Raw genomic sequence first — 23765 nt, 5'->3', positions numbered from 1 at the left:
GGCGCACGCCGCTCGCTTCGCCGCCCGGCGGGACGCGCCCTCGGCGCCGCGGGGAGCCGCCGTCATTGCCTAGGAGGGGCCAAGCGGGCGGGAAGCCTCCGGCTAAAAGAGGAGCCCCGAAGGCGCCGCTTTCTGCCCGCCCGAGGAGGAGCCCGAGGGAGGGCTGCCGCCCCCCGCCCTTCCCGACCCCGCACCTCGGGAGGGGTGCTGGGGGCAGCCAGAGCCGCCGTCCCCGCGCGCCCCCTTCTCCCGCTCCCCTCCGCGTCCTCCCCCCAAGCCATGAACTTTGCTCGGGGGGGCCCGCAGGTGGTGGTGTTGAACGTGGGGGGCACCCGCTACTCCTTCTCGCGGGAGGTGCTGAAGGACTTTCCCCTGCGCCGAGTGAGCCGCTTGCACGGCTGCCTGTCGGAGCAGGACGTGCTGGAGGTGTGCGACGACTACGACCGCGAGCGCAACGAGTACTTCTTCGACCGGCACGCGGAGGCCTTCGGCTTCATCATGCTCTATGTGCGCTACGGCCACCTGCGCTTCGTGCCGCACATGTGCGAGCTCTCCTTCTACAACGAGATGATCTACTGGGGCCTGGAGTGCTCGCACCTCGACTACTGCTGCCAGCGCCGCCTGGACGACCGCATGTCTGACACCTACACTTTCTACTCGGCCGAAGACCTGCAGGCGGAGCCCGCGGAGGGCTGGAGCAGCAGCACCAGCAGCAGCAGCAAAAGCGGCGGGCGCCACCGGCACCCGAACGCGGGCGAGGACGACCCGGGCGCGAGCGGGGCAGCGCCCCCGCCTGGCAGCGGCGAAAAGAAGTGGCTGGAGAGGATGCGGAGGACTTTCGAGGAGCCCACCTCCTCCGTGGCCGCCCAGATCCTGGCCACCGTCTCCATCCTCTTCGTCATCGTCTCCATGGTGGTGCTGTGCGCCAGCACCATGCCCGAGTGGCGGGCCGCGGAGAACCGAAGCATGGAGGAGCAGAGCAGGTACACAACAGACTCAATCAGGGAGCCTTCAGGGTAGGAGGAAACGATTACTCTTTTCCCCTCGACACTGTCCCGTGCAAGTGTGTCAGTCCAGTCTCAGTCTGTCTCCTCCTCCTCTTCCTCCTCCTCTGCGGCTCCTTTCTCTGTCATCACCACTTGGTTGCCCTCTTGTGCCAGTTTCTTTGGGATTTGGCCACCATTGAGGCACCGGCCTACTTGGCAGAAGGTGACAGGGGCCAAGTGGGCACGATGCTACGGCAGGGCTTGGCCAGAAAAGTGTGCGCCTCACTTAAGGCGAGGCCAAATCTTTTTTCAATGCCTAGATAATCGATGTGCTCCTGCATTAGGAGCTTGCATTCGCATTTCAGATTCCAGCCTTAGGCAGTTTCCAGTTGGGGAGGGGGAGTCACAACCACAAAGTGTCAGAATAACTGGTGTCCAACTTTATAGCTGCCAGAACAACCCGAATGGTCGGGATTCCCTTTCTCTTCCAAAGCCTTGATTATGTCTGCCCTCCTGTGCACACTATTCTGGCAGGGAGCCTAAAGATACAAAGGCTTGTGCGGGAAATGGAAAAATTCAGGACGAAAACCATTCTCACTGAAAACATTTTCACCCTAAAAGCCCTCGAAAAACATTCTTTTCCCAACACCCCTGTTTTTATTTTTTGCTTCCCCCCCCCCACCTCAACCAGCCTTTATATCTCTACATAAACGTCACAGAAATTAGTGGGGCTTATTTCTGAACAACATGCATAGGTTAGCATTGTGAGGCTCTGGCATCTTCACGTCTAAAATACACAGGAGCTTTGCAGTTTGATGCAAACCTCCTTGCATCTTAGAAAAATGATAGAAAACTAGTTTACATAAACCTGCTGTTACAGTTCTTCAGTAAGAAGCAGCAGTTTGGTGTCACAGAAGTATAAGCTGTCCCTTTTCATGGCTTTTAATCTTTCTTCCCTCCTCCTCCAGAAAAGGCTGGGTAAGCATCTTCTGGGGATGGTTTTGTTACTTTGAGCTCCCCTGAGCAGCCTGTAGCTCTTTCAAAGCTTACCACAGATGACTCAGTGAGGAAAGCAGCCATCACAGAGGTGGTTCCCCCCCCCCCCGTCTTCCTCTGCCATGTGCTGCACTGTTGCTTGTGCTCTGGGCTGCATGTTCAGGCCCGATGAGGCATACTGAGACCCAGTGCACAGCCAGTGCCTTGCACAAACCAAGTGTGTGGCCTGGCCTGGAATATACCCCAGGGTGTTCTGCAGATGTACCTGGGGATCTGGGGCAGCTGGAGATCTGGGGAGAGGGGAATCCACCAGCAGCTAAGTTGCTGTGGGCTTTCATGAAGGTAAAAGTTTGAAAGACTATGCTTGGGAAATAAAATTTCTTTCCAGAAATCTGGAAAGCAAGCAAGCCAGCCAGCCTGGTGTTAGTCTATGGCTGGCACTCTAGGGGAGCTGCGGAGACACCTGTGGCTGGCCAGTCCACTAGCACTGAATGCCACTCTGCACTCTCCTGTCCAGGCTACTGAGTCGTTTAAATTTCTAGAGCAGTGGTTCTCAGCATGGGCCATGCCCTATTTCTTGGGGGTTACGATAACCACCATATTACAAGGGGAGCAAAAAAACAATTCTGAGGGGGCTACTCGAATTTAATCGCCAGGCGTGTGCTCAGTTTGTCATAATCCTCACATCTCAATCTCTGTGCTAATTTCAGCTGCATAAATATTGAAAATTACTACAGTTTGTAATATCTTAATGAAAAGGCACTCCATAATAAATGAAACCATATTATACAATTTAGCTTAATATGCAGTGCAGATGGTAAAATACCTTTTTCCCAGCTAACAGTGACTATGAAGATGGTCACAGAGTTATTTGAGGCTCAGACAGGGCCATGAGCAAGAAAAGGCTGAGAAGCTAGAGGGATGCTCTGTCAGGCACACCAGAGTATTGTTGGAAATTTCAGTGGGGGTTTCTAGTTTCCCTCAGGTTAGCAGGGCGCCCCCTGATTGCTCTTCATCCAGGAACCCCTCAGTCCTTGGCTCCTTCATGGTCTAGAATAAAATGATTCATTAAGCATCTTTAAAAATCAGGTTCATCCTGATTCATTGTAGAGATCTGTCCTGTACCTTTCTGTCACTAGATGCAGCTTTCTCCCTCTTTCTGCCTGTCTTGATGGCTATTTTTTCTCCTCCACCTGGTCTCCTGTTTGTGGCATCAGTTGGGAGGGGAGCAAAAAACAAGAACAAAGAAGGAAAAGCCACACTCAACTTATCTTCCATCTTGGAAGACACTTAGCAGATATCTGAGTTGCCACCTGGCAGCCTCACTGTAAGCCTTGTGGTTGTGATCTACTTGAAAGACGTCTTCCTGCATCAAGCATCCTTTCCAAGCAATCCCTGCTCTTTTGAAACAAGATATTACATATTTAAAGCTTCTCTGATTGCTTGGTGTTTTTATTAAAAGCTGCAAAGAAGAGGATTGGTTTGATAAGACTTTGACCCCACACAATACCTAAAAGCAGGAATTTCATTTATAGTAGAACAGCTTTTGATGGCTTTGGCCTATTTAATAAGAAATCTGAGATTTCTTTTATGGATACTCTGCTCTGATGGTGTCAGAATATGTGGTATTTGGAGTGACACAAAATTCTTCATCTGGCTACTCTTTCCAGCAAAAGTTGGGCCAATAAAGTTATTATCTTAATTATTCTTGTACCCAAATGAGAAGAAAAACAATGCCAAATTGTTGTCTATCATTTCAGGAAACTGCTGTTATGTAGAAAATATGTACTCCCTTTGAGAAACCATATCACTAAAGCTTCTCTTACTTTTGAAATATCATTCCTGCGGTCATTGTTCAGGTCTTGCTTTCAAAGCTTTGTACAAGCAAGAGGCATGGATCCTTTGCCAAACCAGCGGCACCTTCTGCCTCTAAAGTGCTAGAAGCTCTATTGCTTATTTCCTTTTATTCTTCCTTCCCCAACCCCAACCCCCACAGTGGGATATCCATTGAAATATCTTAATAAAAGAAATGTCTTTCTTTTTAATAGTCCTCCCACATATCCTGATGCACTGTGATGAGAAAGTTCGGTATTTTAGAGGAAACTTTCTAAAGGAGGCCAGTTTTACCTGCTTACAAAAAAGAGGTATTTTGATGTGGATTTAGGGGTCAACTATGAAGTCCTATTCTAAGAGAATTGCTACAATCTGATTTTACTGTGGTCCCTTACATATACATTATTGGGAACCTGCATATTTTAGTCCCAGAAATAGACCTAGTTTGATATGTGATACTCTTTAAAGCAAAGAGTTTCATTCATTAATGGAATGAATGTGCAATATAATATAAGTGCTGCTACAAAACAGGGTATGTTTCAGATTAGGGAAAACATAATCTGTTAGTCTCATTACTGCATGATATCAATAGTATTCTAGTTACACCAACCCACAGGACTAACCACATACTTTTCTCTCACACACACACACACACACACACACACACCCATTGCCAGGCATATTTCTAGATTTGAACCAGATATCTGCTTAGGAAGAAAGATAATACTCTTTAAAACAAAATTGCAAGAGAAAATGAAATAGATGTCTGAAATAATGCAAGCAGCACATTTAGCCTAACAGTGTTTGAAAGACTTCCAGGTGACTTAACAAATACCAGCAAAATATCAGTATGTATTATGATGAAAACATAAAGTAATAAGATAAATTGATTATAAAATGTGGGTGACCTCAAATAATCCTTTAGCCTGGGCCTTGGTCCAGATTCTCTGCATGGGATCCTCAGCTGATGTCTTCTTAATGCTAGTTTTCATTACTGAGCCCAATGATGTCAGCCACATCTCTGATTTAAGTTGCACTTGAGGAAAAAACCATTTTTGCTAGTTCCTGTGACCCTATGGGTTACTCTAGTGCAGGAATACTCAGTGATTAGGGGCTTATAGGCCCACTCAGAAAATGATAGCAAAGTGGTATGCCTGATCATAAAACATTCATTTCCCAGAGGACAAACTGGTGGGACAATAAGAACACCCATTTGGCTAAGAACCCAAATGCAAGGCAAAGGTGGGCTTTGCCAAATTACACATTGGTGTCCCACAGAGCAGCACCAAATTCCACAGAAGGCAGAATGGTAATGCTCAGAGAGAGACGCGCCACACAGGGAAAACATCCTCCTTTAGCTCCCCAAGGGGCTTCCCACCATCCCCAGCTTGCTTTTACTTTTTTAAGGCATCTGGGCATTCTTCATTATTGAAAGTTGGACACTTAGGGCCAGTATTAAACACAATATTGAAAACTCAAAATATAGGGACAGTTCCAAGTTCAGTAGCATGGGTATACATTAAAATGCAGTGGTTAGTCACTTCTGCTAGTGTGAGACATGGGGGCACTAACTGTTTTGTTTCATAGCATGTGTGCCTGCCATAGAAACATGCTGTGGGAAGCCATGCATGTGTCCACTATATATATACAGTGAACAAAGACACACAGATGTGGCTCATAGAATCATAAAGTCAACTTAGTTAAGCTGATTGCTCTTGCGATTCAGTTCTAATGCAGAATTGGAATCAGTTGTTGTATTAGAAACCATTTCTGGCAGACATATAAATGCAACATTCATTAACATGAGAGTGTTTTAAAATTACCATCCCACCGTGCAACATGTTTTAGTGGAGCATTGTGTGTGCATCCCCTTCAGGATCAGACACATTCACCATACTCAAAGCAGAATGGATGAGCAGTACAAGCACATAAATGCACTGTGGTTTGTTGTACAGTATTTTCCTTCACAGCATGGTAATATTGCGAGCACTTAAAACCTTCCATGACTTGTTGCTGCAACCTCCCCCTCCCCACATGCCCACTTGGTTAATTTTTTGTTGTTATATGAGCTGTGGATAATCTTCTGCAACTGCCACTGGGTCATAACTGCTGATGAGCTGACTCCCTGAACCTTTTCTTGGCTTCTAAAGAATTATTCATTATTATAATCACTTTACAGGCAGTCCCCGAGTCACAAACATCCGTGTTACAAACAAACTGTACTTACAAATGAAATGTCATAAAGCTGGTTAATTTAAGAACAATTACTGTGGAAAATTATAACTACCAGAGAGAGGAAGCGAAAGAGGATAGAGGGAAGGCCTCCAAAACATCACCATAGAGAGAGGGGAAGCAAAATGGAGAGAAGAGGCCTCCAGGGCATGTCTACCCCACCCCATCTGGAGAGGGAAATATCTCTGACATTTCTTTGCTGCAAAGAGGATGCCCTGGTGAGTTTGGGGTGGTGGGTGCTAGAGAGATTTCCAGTTTTTCCACTTTAAGAGGGGTCCCACACTGTTAACCTGAGTGTGGAGGGCTGACTATACATGATCCAACTTACACACAAATTCGACATAAAGATGAATGTCCATTTTCTCAGGAACGGAACTCATTTGAAACCCAGGGAGAGTCTGTACTACTTCAGAGCATAGGTTTTTTTTCCTGTAGGGCTAATTCTCCTGTGTTCGTGTAAACCATTTTTTTGAAAAATGGTGGACCTGAAAGTGGTCACTTTTCATTTTCTGAACATTTTGTTTTTAAAAGTATAGTTTGAAGAAGTTCTTGGAGAGCTGTTCATGTCCCACTCTGCAGTGTTAGGGCACACCTCGACCCTGATTTTTTCCTTTCCCTTTTTAAGTGAGTTTATAGCGAAATGGCTGTTTTGCTACAGGCCCCCTCTTCTCCAGTGTGGATCAGGGAACGCTCCATCAGATGCACGGGCAGTCCAGCACCAACTTCTTACCATGTAGCCCCAAACCTTGAGGGTGGCCAGCCATCCTTGCACACATTGGCACGCTCATTCCAAGCAAACAGGGCCAAGGCAGAGCGCTTTCAGCACCTTGCCATCATCACCGCCTGCTGCTGCTCCTGTGTCTCATTGTTGCTGCAAGTGGCTTGTTTGGCTGGCGGAGAGCCACTGAGCCCAGTTTTTATTTATTCCCCCCACTCCGATTTATATCCTGCCTTTTTCCTACAAAGGGCTCAAGGCAGCTTACATCTCCTCTTCCATCTAATCACCACTGCAACAACCCTGTGAGGTAGGTTGGGCTGAGAGCTGTGACTGGCCCAAAGTCACCCAGTTGGCTCCATGGCTGAGCGGGGACTAGAACCCAGATCGTCCGAGTCCCAGTCCCACCCTCTTAACCACTGCACCGCACTGGCTCTCTTCTCTCCCACATCTCCTGCCCTCTGCTGTCATCACCAGCACGGCTGCCTGGGCCAGAGCGAGAGGTGGGTGAACAAGCAGTTGCAGGGTGGGGAGGAGGTGCAGCTCCAGGGAAGCTGGGCCATCAGCAGTTTCCTGCCCTTGATGCTGGCCCTGGAAGACTCCCTTGCCTAAGACTCTGGGGGAATCACAGCAAACTCGCCTCCTCTAAACGGGTGGCCTCCAAGTTATAGCTCCTATCATCTACACCAGTGATAGTCAACCACCGGTCCATGGACTGGCACCAGTCCGTGGGAGATTTTCTGCCAGTCCATGGGGAGCTGCATCCCACTTGCCACAGACTGGTGCGGGGGCTGGCTGTGCTCCACCACCTCTTCCCCAGTTAACATCACGTTTGTGTGTGTGGGGGTGCTGGTGCTGCTGTGGGGGGGGGGCATGGAGCCATGCAGCGGCAATATCTTTTTTTGCTGGCATTTTTTGTTGCTCGGTTTCTGGTTGTTTTGGAGAATTTTCATTTTTTTTGGTATTGTGTCTGGAAACTAAAACACAGAATACTGTATTATGTATATGATGCTTTTTGTTTCTGCTTCAGTGGTCCCTGAGGTAGTTTTCCTGCTTTTGCCAGTTCCCAGCTGTAGAAAGGTTGAAATCTACACCACTTCAGCTAGAGCAAAGGTTGGGGAAGGCTGGAATAGACAATGCCAAGCCTGATGGAGGAATTCCTGAACTAGCACAAGGCAACTTCATGCATTCTTTGTGCAATCAGAATTTGGCACCTAGTGCCTGGCCAGGTTCAATTGCCTAGGATCCCTTGCGTGAGAGATAAACCCAACTGTATACATGAGTATGGAACTTGGCAAGTTCAGTGCTTGGCTCATTCTCCCTTGGTTTTATTGTGCTCTTGCATTCCTAGACCTTCTCCTTCCTTTTGCCAGTACACTTTTGCAGGTAGAGCTGAAATTAAATATGTCAGAGGTGAGCACAGATGTGCTACATTGAACCAGCCCCGTGCTATCGTGTGGAGCATGCAGCCGTACTGCATCTTGTCCCTTTCTAATCCATCTTGCCAGCTACTGTGGCAAGCACCAAACTGGCATGGTTCGGTCACAGGAGGATCCTGAAAGACCAAGAGAAACCATGGGTTCATGCATAAAACAACACCATCACTGATCATGGGGCACAGCAGTTCAGGCACCAGCCTCAGCTTCCAATTTTTTGCCTTGTGGAGCTTGGACCAACTTGAGGTAGCTTTAACTCTTGTCCTAAACTGACAAGTGTTTTGATCGTTTAATGTGTTCATACTTTCTGTATGTGTAATACATAAAGAGAAGTCTTCCAGGTTCAGCTTGAGAGATTTTGAAAAAGTGTCCTTTATTTTGGGGGTATGAAGAGTTGCAGGACAGAGGGAAGAATCCAGCCGCTCACACTGTTTATATTCACAGGCAGAGACCAATGCTTGCACAGTGACAACAGCACTACCACAAAGAGTTACTTGTCACACTGGAAGTGCAGTTGGCACTTGCACAAGTGTTAGTTTTTGCTAGTACAAGACAAATAGTGCTATTGAGTGGACACAGTTGAATTCTTCCCACAAAATTTTACTTGTGCATTTTTCTAACAACAGAGGTTTACATGGAATAGTTACCAAGTTTCCCTTAAAATTCAAGGTACAGGATTAGGATACATGAAATAGCAAAGGCATACCTTTGGAAAAACATGGAATGGAAATTCAAATCACAGTATAACTGCACTGAGTACAGAAGCAGCTCACAAGGGTTCATTTGTGTTAATGCTGGTGGTTTAACTATTTGAATTGTCGTATTCACAAGAGGACATGAGGTTGTTGAGAACAGTGAACCTGCAATTCAGATATCACCACAGTACTGTTTATAATGATACAGTTCATTAACTTTAAATAGGACCGCTCCAGATTGAGTAATCCAGATTTGTTCCTTTAATATGCAGGTTTCTGAATATAACAAATTACCATGACAACGCATGAAAGAACACCAACTTTTGTGCAATTACTAAATCATATTTATCAATTTATTTAATTCAGATTACAGAACAGGCATTGGTGGGCAGAATAGAAATGTAATAATTAATTAGTACACATGAATGCAGTTAATTGGAGAACAATCCTTTGGTGATGCTTGTAAGCCCCAGAACTTGGAGGCTCGTGGCCACCCAGTGCAAAGCAGGTAGAATATTGGAGGCAACCTCCATCTTTCCATCCTCCCACACTTCCTTTTCACTAGGTGGGCATTGCGGGGAGAGGAAAGGAGGCTGGATATTTTGTATTCTCACCTCTCCAGTCTTTTCCCCTTCTGCCACCTGAAAAGCCCTGCTTTCTTCTCTCTGAGGTAGCTTTCCCAACCTTGGTGAGCTGCTGGTTGGTTCTTTCCTTGCTGCTTGCAAGGGGGAAGCTGGCCAGAGTTCTTTCTTCAACATTGGATTGCGATACCCAAAAATATCCTGTGGCCTCTGATGTTCAGTTGCCCTCTTATTATATTTATTGATGCGAGTGATGCTCCAGAGGAGATTGCAGAGTTTAGAGTGATTATCTTTTGATGTGTGGTTTTGTTTCACAATTGTAAACATATTGATTAGAAGGAAAGTGCCATTAAGTGCAACAGACATTATTTCCAAATCATTAAATTGAGGATTAGTGTGTGGGATTACTGTATCGTCACTAAAAATAGCAGGCATGTTTTCATTAGTGGTTGTCTTCCTTTTCTTCACATCATAAATCTATAAACAAAATATCACAATTAAGGAAGAACACATAATGTATGTATGCCTGCATTTCAGCAGGGACTATAAATCATGTTTGCTAGTTCTGCTTGTTGGAAATCATCAAGTTAGTCTAAGTAAAAGCTCATAATTAGGTGCAGAGGGGGTTCAATGTTGTAGTTGGGTTTCTGTTTTTGCTAAATCAAAAACCTTGTTCCTATTTTTAGAATTCAAGTGTTTAATACATGGAAGCATCCAGTTTTGTTATCCCCTTATTTGCTTGGGTGAGCGGCCGCTGCCTCCAGACAGGAACCTGAATTGCAGATGACCCTAGTCCTCCGAGTAGCCACCAAAAATCCTGCTTCGTGTACATAAACATACTGCCACCGAGAGACAGAGAGCCATGACTGGAGTCTGTCTGAGGCTGAATGAGTAGCTCTGACTTTATTCTGCTTCAAGGCCACTGAACTTTTCTGGGGCAGGTGCAGAACCAGACCTGATGGTAACCTGCCCGGAGACTTCTCAGACAGGTGGCTGCACTTCCCTTCTCTCTGTCCCTGGGGCATGCAGAGTGAGCCTTCAAATGGGGGAAGAGCCGGGCAGGGCAGCCACCTGAGCTCTGCTGGAACACAGTGCAGCCTTCCAGGCAGTCTTCATACAAGTTCTGCTCACTCTGGCCCTTTGGGAACAGAATGGAAGGGTGAGTACAGAGATGAAATGGGTCGGAGGGGAAAGGGGAAGGAGAAGGAGAAGGAGCGTGGAGGTGGGCAAAGGAAAGGCGCAGAGTGACTGGGCACAGGGCATGCAAAACAGCAGGAAGCAGAGAAGTATCTGCTATTTTGTTCATGCGTTCCACAGTATGAAATCTAACAAACTTCCTTACCACTTCATAGTTTTTGGGTGTGATTTGCTGGACTGCTTCTGTGATGTAATGCAACAAGGGAAAGGCATCTGTAAAGGGCAGTTAAGCGACAAACTTTCTGCAAAGGCACATGCGTAGAATGCTGACTTTTGACGCACAGGGTTTGCACATTGCCTACTGCCTTTGTCCTCTGTCTTTATGCAGAGCCTTCTTGACACAGAAATGGAGCGTGCCTGGTCTTTCCCTTCCGTTCTTTCTGTGACAAAAAGCCTCAACAGCAAAATATCTGTTAGCCAAGTTAAAATGAAACAACAGCAGCCCCACTCAAATATAATTTGAAACTTCCAAATCTATAAAACCGTAGAGATACCAGAGCTTTACAGAAAACCGGGACTTTACAGAAAGGATGGTCCTATCCTTTCAGGGCATAACTGCTCTACAGATCCAGCGCTTGTGTACACTAACCCACCTTTTCCAGAATTTCTTGAGAAAATCTAGACTAAGATTTTGCAATTTCTCAGGGGACTGTGCATCTCTGCTTTCAACAGTATCATGATCGAAATGAATTAGCTCTAGAATTTTTCACAAGATGGAGACAAATATTCCCTCCTGCTAAAAGCTGCAGATTCAGCTGATGCTAAAGGCAGACTTGAGAACTTGGAAAGCTTAGCCAAAACTGTTCATCCAGCACAGAAGTGATATGTGCAAACACCACAGATACCTGTGCCTTTGGAGACAAAAAGCAAAGCAAAGCAAAGCAAAACAAAACACCAGGATAGTTGTCACAACTGAAGATAAAGGTGTGCAGAAGAATATGTAGAACAGCTTTTTATTTATGATATATAATATTAATATACCACTCTTCACCTAAACAAATTCTGGAATAGTGAATAATAAAAGATCAAAGAAATGAACAGCATACTCATTTCAATAGAAAAGTGTTCAACCTGAATCTCTTCATTCGTTCATTTATTCATTTCTATATTGTCCACTAGCCCACCCTCTGGGCAATTCATTTTCCTCCTGGCCCCACACAGCTGATGGCTGATGAAAGATGTTTAACATTTGTGACCAGTGCAGGCCCCTATAAAGTAACCTTGGGCATTACTAAAATGCATACTATGGAAAATCTATCTTAAGGTAGCCTTTTCAGCACTTCCCATAACCAGTCATTTGAAGCTCTTTGACAATGTGGAGTCATGTGCACCCCCACACCCCCCCCCCAGCTCTTTAATACCAATAAAGCTGGCATGCGCTTGCTTCTGGAATCTTTTCCCAGAAAGGTACATTAGCACATTAATAACGCATTACCATCGAGAACAGACAGTCCCACCCAATTCTTAACCCCATATGCTGCAATAGCAGTTTTTAAGTTTACATGCAGCAGAACCACAATTGCTTAGCACAGAGTCACAGTGATCTCAGCCTGGATCACAGTTCCAAAACAGCTGCTTCTGCAAATACTGCCCATCATAATTTACGATGAGCATGAATCTCCTGTTAATGAAATTGATCTTACAATCTCAGCTGACCCTTTAGTATTCTTAAAGCATCAGTAAATATGTCAGAAAGTGGTAAAAACCTGCTTTTTTAGGCTAGGTTAACCTCCAGTTTGGTAAGTCATAGCCCATGGCATCTTTTTGGTGTAAGGGATGCAGGTGGCATTACATTGGAAACATCTCTAAATAGAGACTGGTGGGTGGGAATTGGAAACTCTAGATAGAACTTGAAATGCTTGGATATGACTAGTCTGCAGCAGTGCTATTTGTACTTCACAAGATGCCCCTCATATATACAAATTAGCAATGTGAAAAATGTGTCCTGCTTTTCCCGTTGCTTAAAATTGAAAGAAAGTTAGGTCATACTTATGTCATATCCAAATTAGTGCATTTTAGTGCCTTGTGAATAGGCCCCAGATGATCCTAATACAGAAAAGCACCTTTGGCTGCTTTTACAGCTTTTGCCAATAACATGTGGACTGGGGCTGATGGCAGCTGAAGTCCAGCAAGTCTGGACTTCACCAGTTTGTTTTGAGTGGAAGAGCCAAGCATATGCCGAAATTGTACCACTGGGACTGGAAAAAGTTTAAGACTGCAAATTTAGGAGGCGTTTCTCTTGAACTCAGCAGTATACATTTCCAAATAAACATGCTAGAGATCAGACTTCAGTTTTGGCTGAACTGAGTCCATAAGTTCCATGAACTGTGCGAATGGTTTCATCTTCTCTCAAGGGAATGTCTGTATTCTTTTATGCACAGGATCATGACTTCACACTGGGAATTGGCAGCTCGATGCTCCAGGGAGTGGGGGCTGTCCATCTCAATGGGAAAGCCTTATTAGGAAACAAACCTAGGAGCTAACAAAGAGCAGGGATGTAAATTAGGCAGAAAAACAAAACAGTCTGTCTCACTTCAAGGTTTTAACAAAAGCTTGATAAGCGGAAACCGCACTTAGCACTTTTTACGCCAAGGAGCTAAACTTCAACTGCTAACCGGGGCTGGTCATACTGCTGTGCAAGGAACACTGTTATGGGCCAGTCCAAATATTGGCAACCTAAGCAAGGAGTGGGCAGTAGGACTTAATCAGCAGGGTATTGGGAAAGGGGCAAGGATTGGGAGTTTTCCAGCTGCCCCCACTTCTCAGAGTGACTGTCTGCTTGTTGACTGGAGATTTCTATCCAGCGGATTAATTTACATGGAAGAATGACTAGCCATGGCCTGTTAGGTTCTCCTGGTAAGCAGCCTGGTTCCTCTGCTTTGCTCGCCAGGTACCTGTTGGTTTGCTTGCTTAAACAGCATATGTATTGCTTGATTCCATAAGGTCTGTATGTGTTGTACGTGCAATTCCTACCTATTAATATTTCTGGAAGTCTCATTCACTTCCATAGAAGTGACCAGGCCCAAGTGTGGAGGGGTACCATTGTGGGTTTATCCTAGTGCTGAGTTGTTGCCTCACATAAACGCTCACAAAAGCCTTGGCTCACTTGCATGCGTCACCATTTGCTTGGTTCTCTCAGACTGCACCTGACAGAATCAAGGAGACTGTGGTTGATACGCAATACACAAGCCCCCAAGTTTTATTCAAAGATTGTCCTATTGAGGTCTTCTAGGGGGTGGCTGCTCTCTTCTCTGACCAAAAGCTGTGGGTGTTGCCCTCATTATGGCCTGGTGTTGCCCAGGAAGCTAATGCCATTCAGGCCAAATCTGGCAGTTCTTTCATAGGGTCACAGCATTCCATATTGCAACCATATGACATTGTGGCCATTGGCGACATGAATAGTGGGTGGGCAGCGTTGCATTTTACAAGAGGAGCTAAGCTCCTCCTCACTCCCATCTCCATGGTGCAGCAGAACAAGGACCTCACTCTGGTTTCTCAGAGGGTCTGAATTCAGACTAGAAATAAACCAGCTAACAAACCAGCTTCAACTGACTTCCTGGTTGGTTGGCCTTTGCTGGAGAATTTGGTCTTTAGGAACCGTGATAAGAAACAACCATTTGTTCTCTGGTTCTTTCTACCAGTATGGCTTATTGTGTTGTCTGAACACAGAATCATGGCTTCCATGGTCATGATATGCAACTACTATGGAGTATCTTGGAAAGAGCAGCAACTGTAGGAGCCACTCCAGTCATCTAGTCTCTGTACAGACCAATGAGGAAGAGGCAAGCAAACACACAGGGAGTGATACATGGATGTTGTGAGCCTGATCTGTCCCTCTTTGTCCTCAGGCGTCAAAACACTAGACGATCCTTTATTGTGCAGTTCTTTGTTCACTTCACAGTTAACAAGATAAGGTAACTCTAAGTAGCCTTCATGTAAGCTGAATGATAAGCCTCTGATCATTGTAAAGAAGTTGAATCCAAACTGGCTTGCCACCTCAGTCTCTGTATTTTAGTCGTGCTATGACATTACTCTCAGGGTGGCTTCCACTGGTAGAGAGTCAGCCCGGGAGACCCATGCAAGCCCTCTAACTGGGTAGCTCATCTCTCCTAATGCCTCATCACAGGGTCAGGTAACAAGGTGAGACAGGTGCATCCTCACCTGCATCCCTTCCCCTCTCTTCCAAAACAGGCTGGATCTCACGGTTGGTTGGCTTTGGAAGCTGGGCAGTGGATAAAAATCAATGTTGTTGCTTTTTTAAAAGATGAAAATTGGATTTTTTAAATTTAAAGTGGATTTTTAAAAATAAAATGCTTTTGAGGAAAAATCTATCTAGGCATAGTTTTCTATTTTGAAGATATATTATAGTCCAAAGGTTATTCATCATGAAATAAGGATTAGTTTTTAATTATATAGCATGAGGCTGTGTATTCATGCAATGTTTAATTTTTTTGGTAAATGAATTCCATTAATCCATTCACAATGTCATGCTCTTCCAGAGGTTTCTGTAAGATTATTGGGCAATTTTTCTAACTAGAAGGTATCACAGATGCTTGGTTTTACAGTTCTCAAAACTGTGAATTTGTGTCTGCAGAGATCACATGCCTCTTCCCAGCAAATATGGTATAAAATAAATTGAGAAAAATACCTTAATCCCATCATTCCTTTGCAGATCTATGCATGCAGAATCAAGCCCTTTACCTCTTAAATGTTAAGTTTCAAAAAATTCAGGAGGGAGGACGGAGAGGCAAGCAGTAAAATAAATTCAATAAATAGAAGAAGATTGTTGAAAGCGGAACAGATCTACACTAGAAGCTAAGTGTGAGGAGAGAGGAGCAAGCAGCAAGAATGAAAATAAAACCTTTTGAAAGAATACACCCTGAATCTTTGGCTCTTTTTGTTTATAGCCTGTGGTTGATTGTATTATTCTTTCCCTGGAGGAGAAAACCCAATTTGGGAATATTTTAATGAAGTTCCTCTTCCTACAGATAAAGCGGGCATATGTGCAAATTATGTAGAAACCCATGATTTAAATCTAGCCTAACTGTTGATTTAAATTGTGATTTAAATCTACCCTGGCCTGGCCTGAATGGAGGCTCAAAGGTTCCTGCCCTCCTTTGATTCTCCTGCCCTCCTATCACCTCCTCCTCTGTGTCTTCAGTACCGGATGACTCATGGCCCTAGAATGTCAGTGATGATGAAGCACCTGGCCCATTCACCACATTGGGATTGAATTCCAGACACAGTGGCTGATAGGATACATGTCGAAAGCAGGAGGACTGAATAAGGAAGATGGAAACCACAGTAACAGAAATGGGTTGATTATCAGGTAGATCATGGTAAACCATGGTACCATGAATCATGGTAACTACACAGGGCTGCTTGTTGCATTGCATGAATCCAGTCTGAGATCTTGGGAGTCACTGTAAGTCAGAGTGAGCTAGTGGATCAATAGCATAAGTGCTATTGAGTGAGCTAGTGGAGCAATAGCATAGATGCACCCTTCAATGGAGGGGTGAGTAGGGGAGAAGAAAGGAGAACAAAGCTGTAAAATTTAGGTAGATCTGTGCAGAACTGTATGAGTGTGACAGAGTAGGCAGGCTTTTTGGGCTGCAGGCACATTTAGTAATATCCTCACAGCAGCACTGCAAAACAGCTGCTACAGAAGGCATGGTGAAGGACAAGCAACATGGTGAGGTTCAAGGTAAAATAAAATTAGTGAGCCCTGACTCTTTAAATAGTTTTCAACACAAACATAAACCTATTTCAGAAGCAGGTAAGAACACGTGTTCATTATTATAAAGGGTGGGTGGGGGAAGATGCTTTGGTGGCCACCACATTATCAGGCCTGCTCTAGTAAAGGGAACTTTCTTTTTAGCAAATGCCGTGGGGTTCTGTTTGGCCTGTGCTCACCTTCATTTTGATGCTGCTGAAGTTATCCTAACCATTGGCTTTGCTTGGATTTTGCCTGGATAACAAGGGTAGATATGGTACAGGTGGCTAAGAGGTGGAGCAAGTGCTTTGCAGCCAGAAGGCTCCAAGTTCAGTGTCTGGCTTCTGCAGGTAGGGCTGGAATGTTCCTTCTTGGAATGCTGGAGGACTGCCGGTCAGTGTCAAGTATCCTGGGCTAGATGGACCAGTGGTTGGACTCGGTATAAGGTAACTTCCTGTGCTCCCATGAGTATACTGATGCTTGCTGTTGCTTCTTTATTGCAGAAATAACAGCATCATCTTGGGCAAACTGTTGTTGACAAGTTTAATCACATGCTGTCTTGTCTTCTTCTTTTTCTCCTTCATGTTTCTTGTCTTGTATACTATGTTTTATTCAGACATTTAGTGGATGATGAGGCCAATCCTTTGATTTTCTATTTTTAGTGCTCCACAAATTTGTTGAAGAATTTTAGACAACTTTAGAAAGGAAAAGTGTGCAATTTGCAACTGAAAGATGCTTTAACAACTCAGAATGTAATTACTTTTGAATACGACAAACTACCCTTATTAGTGCTTTTTAAAGAATTCTGAAGCAGGCTGAAGCAGTCTATATGTAAAATAGGCTATTCTGTTTGAGTCTTATCAGTCAGAACAAAAATTTAAACAAAATGAATGGATTATAGTAAGTATAGGAAAGGGAAAGCTACAAGAAACCTAGACTTTGAGTCAACACAGAAAGAATTGTATTAAAATAACTTTCATTACCAGGCTGATAAATACTCCAAATTTGAGAGCTTTAGAGGAGGAACAAATCAACATTCAACTGATGTGCAATTAATATAAAAGAAAATGCAGTGGCTGCATCTGCTGGAATATCTAGTTGCTAATGAGAACCTGGCAATGGAACCATTTCTTAGGCTTGCTTAATTTAACCATTACCTTTACCCCAGGCAATGCTGAAGAACAATTCTTTAAATTCAGTTTAGTTCCACTGCTTTCCAGGATACTGTTAGTGAGAAAGTTGAAGGTAGATGAAGAGGAGGAGGAAAACCAAGTATGAGGTTATGGATCAATTCTGTGAAGGAGGCCACAGCTTTGAGCTGAGCAGGGCTGTCATGGATAGGACATTCTGGAATACATTCATTGATAGGGTTGTCATAAGTCAGAGACAACTTGACAGCACACAACAACAAACACGTTGGACTGTACTACATTATTTCCATTTGAATGAGTTGGGCGTAGAGCTGCGGCATAGCCACTCTTAACAATGAACAAAAAATACTCTTCCTATATCCCTTGTTATACCTAGCAGAGCCTGCATCAAAACATAGGGAAGCCATTGTAAAAATACATATTTTTGACAGACACTATTCATATATTTCATGAATGTATTTCGAAATGTCTTTCATTTCCTGCCCCTAGCTTAAGAGAATTGGAGAAATTTGTAGGAACACATAGCAGAGTAGGGCAACCCACTGTAAAAATTGAGTATAAAATTCAATTTTCACTTTTTAAAAAAATCTAACTAACCTATCTCGGCCAATACGAAAAAATGGACAATACGGACAATTATTTTATGAGGGTCAACAACATTGTGAGAAAGCTTTCAAGATCTCCAGCTTTCATTACCAGGCAAGAAATAATGAGGCAGGAGAGAGAGGAGAGAGAGAGAAAAGAAAGTCTGCCTGGCTGTTAAAAGTCATGATGTTTGCATGGCCAGAGTCTTAGGAGAGGGAGAGGAAGAGCAGATTTATTGGACTGGGCTCTGCCTTTGGGTGGGTGCAGAGCCTTTTCAGCCCAAGGCTGCATGCCACGTCAGAGAAGCTCTTGGGGTCTGCATTCCAGTGGGGGGAAGCAAAGTACCAAGTATACCAGGATATCTTAGCTTAAAGCTTTTACTGACAGTAACTAAACTTTAGGAGAGACATTTCCACTTTTGGAAGGGGGAAAAAAACTGCACAAATGTTGCGCGAGTTTGGTACTGGAGAGAAAGCAGATGGGGCCGGGGCAAGGAGTGTGGGCCATCTGGGGATGTTGTGTTATGCCACAGGTGGGGTTCCTCTTACATCTTGGACTAGTGGAACAAATACACACATAATGACCAGTTCTGTCGTTTCAAAAAAAAAAAAAAACAAAAAAAACCCAGTTGTTAAGTGGATATGTCCCCAACCTTCACCCTTGATAGGCAGGGAGCAATTATCAGTAATCACAACAGTGTGTTTATTTCTATACTTTTACAGTATCTTACAGTACCACCTGGTAGCCCAAGTTCTCTAGGTAGCATGGATACATTTCAAACATAAATAGAAATATTAAAACAAAGAATAAAAACAGTGCGGAATGAATCCAGAAACAAAAATAAAACCACTCCAGTACATAAATTCAGATTAAAACCACCAAGAACAAGATAGTAGATATGCATAGGATTATGCTGTAAGCATACTAAATTACTGGCTAATATCTTAGCACATCTGTAGCCCTTTTTATTTGTTGTGTACCATTATTGTTGTTGTTACATGCCATCAAGTTAACTCTAACTTATGGCGAGCCGATAAAGGAAAGCCCCCAAAAATGTCCAATCCATGACAGCCCTGCTCAGCTCTTGTAAACTCAGGGCCGTGACTTCCTTTATGGAATTGATCTGTCTCATCACTGGTCTTCCTCTTCTTCTGCCTTTGACTTTCTCCAGTGAGTCTTGCCTTCTCATGATGTGTCCAAATATGACAGCCCCAGTTTTGTAATTTTTGCTTGTAGGGAAATTTCTGGCTTGAGTTGACCTCAGACCAGCTTGTTCTTCTTTCTGTCAGTCCAGGGTATTTGCAAAGCTCTCCTTCAGCACTACATTTCAAATGCATCCATTTTCTTCCTCTCAGCTTTCTTCACTCTCCGACTTTGACACCCACACACAGTGACTGGGAAGTCATTGGTGTGAATGCTCTTGGCCTTGGCTTCCCATGAAACATCTGTACTTTCGATGATCTTTGGGTACCACAGTGCATAGGATTTGGTGCCCTTTGTGGGCACAGTGCCATGGTAACCCTTTGCCTCTGGGTGGACCTCCTCTCTGAATGGTGCTCTCTGCAGATTCTCTCTGTAGCTCTGCAGGTAATTTGAGTGAAGCCAGGGAAACAAGTCACACATTCCCTCCTCACTTTTTGGGGGAGTGTGAGAGCTCAGTGCTTCAGACATTTATGAGCCTTGTGTACTTCACCTTTAAAGCGCTCGACACTAATCTGCTCCCTGCCTCTTTATAACTTCTAGATTTCTTATCTGTTAGAGTGGTTGCCAACCCTGATTCATTCTCTCTCTCTCTCTCTCTCTCTCTCTCTCTCTCTCTCTCTCTCTCTCTCTCTCTCACACACACCCACACCCACACCCACACCCACACCCACACCCACACCCACACCCACACCCACACCCACACCCACACGAGAGAGAGAGAGAGCGAGAGCGAGAGCGAGAGCGAGAGAGAGAGAGAGAGAGAGAGAGAGAGAGAGAGAGAGAGACTTCTGAGTATGTGCATTCTACATTTTCAGCTCACTTAAATCATAACATCATCATGGCTACAAGAATAAAATGGAATTTGCTTCTGCTGTGCTGATGCCCTCAGGAGTCTGGTTAATCCTGTGGAGGGGGATTCCTGCACAGAATTAAATGGTCCAACTACAGATGAGTCCTTGCTGAATTCTCCCAGTTTTATAACTCTAGATTTATAAGAGCAGAGATACCAGGTATGTCAAGGTACCATGACAACCTACTTGGGCAATAAGCCATGGTGGCTTGGTTGTTGTGCAAATAGCCCATAGTACACCCAACAAACGATCAGACTTCCTTCCTTCACCCCTCTGTTCTATGGATACCCCTGGAGACACTGTGGGAAGAATGTCTTTCCCTTCTCTACTGTAGTATGTGCTGGTTTCAGCTAATCACAACTTTTTGGCACTTGCAGCTTTTGCTTTCTTGTCTCTCATCACTCCCATTGTTACAGCCACAGACAGTCCCTTTAGAGTGACTGCACCTCCACACTCTTTCTGGGGAAAAGCAGGTTTGACAACTAGCTGTCACAACCCTGGGTCTGTTCAAAAGGATGATTTGACAGGGTGGTGGGGCTTGTGCGGGTGAGACACAAATGGCTATATATCCCAGTCCAACCCCCACCCCCAGCTCCAGTGTCCTGTCAAAATCCCTTTTAAAGGGGACCTGATGATGGGTTGTAAACCCAGTCATTGGAATCCTTCAGGTAAAAAGAAATGACAGGCAGAGGAAAGATACAAAATAGGGCAAGTCATCCTGCATATTACAGGACCAGCACATTTATTCCACCCAACACAAGACGAGAAAATAGCAACCGCATATATTTTAGTATAAAATATACATGGTCACTATTATTGGGTCTCCCTTGTTGGCATTCGAATTGCATAATGTAAATATAAAGTGACAGCTTCCTCGAAGCCCTTTGTGGTCTGCCATTCTTGTAAGTGCACTTACATGTCCTGAAACTAAGATGGGCTTAGATGAAGTTTCACCAATGGAAAATACTGCTAGGTTCTTAATTTCTACAAGCTGCAGGCCCTGCATTTCTTGGCACAGAATTTTGATTACCTTGGTACATTTTGGTGGCAGCTGTGCTTTGATCTGTGACGTTCAGCTTCTTCTAGCTGTGAGTGCCCTGGTGGCAGAAAGTTAGTAGGAAGAGATTGGACCCCTCACTCTAGTTCTGTGGAATGGGCTGCCAGCCAGTCTAGCTGCTGACCATTGCTGCAGTCAGAGTAAACCTGCAGCACTCCTATTGTCTGCAGTTAATGCAGAAGAGGGAACAAAGCCATTTGCTTTTGCCAGCCTGGAGCCAGCTGGAAACAAAAGCTGTGGTGAAGCTCACTCCCAGGGAACTGTGTTTAGGACTGCAGCCAGAGGCAATAGGGTAAGCTACCTTGGCTATAGAAAAGAGCAACCTAGGATTCTAGAAAGCACATGGATTGGTTCAGGAGCTCCCCCTTTCTCTGGTATCAGAACAGACCCACATTCATGTCTTTCTCATGAACTTCCCCCAAAAAACTGCCGTGGAGAGCTCTGTGGCTTGCATGGTAACCAAGGCTGGTGGGCTGGGTTTTTACTTCACTGCAACTTGGTTCCTTGAGAACAGAACATGGATATAGATTAGAGTACTTTGGGTGGCGGATAGAGGAGAAGTTTCAGATTAGCAATTCTAGAGTAAGTGGTCAGCCTCAGACCAAGGGCAATATTTTGATGATTGGCTTTGTTATGGTGATTAAATAGGCATCCTTTCAACAGCTTTTAGCCATGTTTGAACATGGTAGTGAGCTTGAATTAGAACAGTGAATGTTATTTGAAGGGCTCCGTTTGAACAACTTTTCTCCCACCTGATTATCTGGCACTCTGATTTAAGGGTGTAGTGACACAGCGTTCTGTTCTCTTCTGTTCAGTTCACTGACTTCTGCCACCTTGGAGGAATGCTTGGGTTGTTTTACAGCTGACTGGTAATTATTTATCTGAGAAATAATTTGAAAAGGGCTCAGATTAGTCGCCTGAAGGGGAATAAAACTAAGTATAATTTGATCCAAACACACAAACTTGCACACAGATCTATAGTTTTACTTTGCTGTAAAACCTGCTAATGCCTACTATTTGCTAACATTTACTTCATGCAAGGGATAAAGAATTGACCTGACCAAATTTTCCTGAATTTTACGGTGCAATTCTATGCATGGTCAGACAGAAGCAAGTCCTATAATTTGAGCATGTTCCAGAAAGCCATAAACTATAAATTCTTCCACACCAAATTTACTAAGTGAAAACCATATTATTATTCTGCAAATGGCAGTATATAAAAGCAAAGCATAAATGAAACAAAATCAGGTGAGAAGGTTATGTAGCAGCCTCTAATTCATTACTGTTCTCCTGATAGCCACTAGGAAGTGGTATCTCTAAACCGGACCCAAATCCAGTAAAAATTTGTATTGGGCATGCTTATCTACTAAAAGTCTGAGTCTGTCGGTGTCAAGATGTGCACATCCCCCTTCAAAAACCTAACACAAAAAAACGTACTGCCAAATCAATGTCTGCACAGGAATTGAGCTGTTCTGCTTGTGTTTCTCTCAACAGGATAATTGAAGCGATCTGCATAGGCTGGTTCACTGCAGAGTGCATTGTGAGGTTCATCGTATCCAAAAACAAGTGTGAGTTTGTCAAGAGACCCCTGAACATCATTGACTTGCTGGCAATAACACCTTACTACATCTCTGTGCTGATGACTGTTTTTACAGGGGAGAATTCTCAGCTCCAGAGGGCTGGAGTCACGTTGAGGGTCCTGAGAATGATGCGGATTTTTTGGGTAATTAAACTCGCCCGTCACTTCATCGGCCTGCAGACACTTGGCCTGACTTTAAAGCGATGCTATAGGGAGATGGTGATGCTGCTCGTCTTTGTTTGTGTCGCCATGGCAATCTTCAGTGCACTTGCCCAGCTCCTTGAACATGGGCTGAAAATAGGGAAGCCCAATGAAGGCTATGCTAGCATCCCAGCCGCTTGCTGGTGGGTTATCATTTCTATGACCACCGTTGGTTACGGTGACGTTTGTCCCATCACTATACCTGGAAGGATTCTTGGAGGGATTTGTGTGGTCAGTGGGATTGTTTTGCTGGCCCTGCCTATTACTTTCATCTATCACAGCTTTGTGCAATGTTACCATGAGCTCAAATTTCGCTCTGCTAGGTACAGCAGGAGCCTCTCTGCTGAATTCTTAAATTAATGAAGAGCACAACAGCATTTCATAGTAGCATTTAACATATTGTAGGAATTAACCGGGCCCTCCTTGATCCTTCCCTCTTTGGTGATTGACGGGCTTTGCCCTCAGAGGAAGAGGTTCGCCTTCTCCACCTGAAGGACGGTCACTTGCTCTTTGTCTCATAGCAGCCAAGATTCACGAGGATGGAAACAGAATCTTAGCTCCTTGAGAGTCTCCAGCTCACCGTACTCTCCAGCCCTTTGGACGTTGCAGTGGTATGCACTATTTAGGATGAAGCACATGCATTTTGTAAAATGTCCATGATTTGGGAACTTTTTAAGATACACAGTTCAAGTTCTGTTTTTAGGAACACACTGGCTTGCATCTGGACTTAGTCATACCTAAAGAAGAACCACTG

At 44.4% G+C, this 23765-nt stretch overlaps 1 protein-coding gene across 1 annotated transcript; it reads left to right on the top strand.

The window, feature by feature from the left end:
- Window positions 1–279: 279 nt before the first annotated feature.
- Window positions 280–23371, top strand: KCNG3 (potassium voltage-gated channel modifier subfamily G member 3). The gene is made up of 2 exons (XM_044429384.1): window positions 280–1016; window positions 22726–23371. The coding sequence occupies exons 1-2, from the start codon at window positions 280–282 to the stop codon at window positions 23369–23371; spliced, it is 1383 nt and encodes a 460-aa protein (XP_044285319.1).
- The last annotated feature ends 394 nt before the right edge of the window (window positions 23372–23765 follow it).

Source organism: Varanus komodoensis, unplaced genomic scaffold (assembly GCF_004798865.1).
Source record: "Varanus komodoensis strain SLA01 unplaced genomic scaffold, ASM479886v1 scaffold2, whole genome shotgun sequence".
Taxonomy (NCBI): Eukaryota; Metazoa; Chordata; class Lepidosauria; order Squamata; family Varanidae; genus Varanus; species Varanus komodoensis.
The sequence above is the reverse complement of the archived record's forward strand: the minus strand, read 5'-3'. Positions and strand labels throughout refer to the sequence as shown.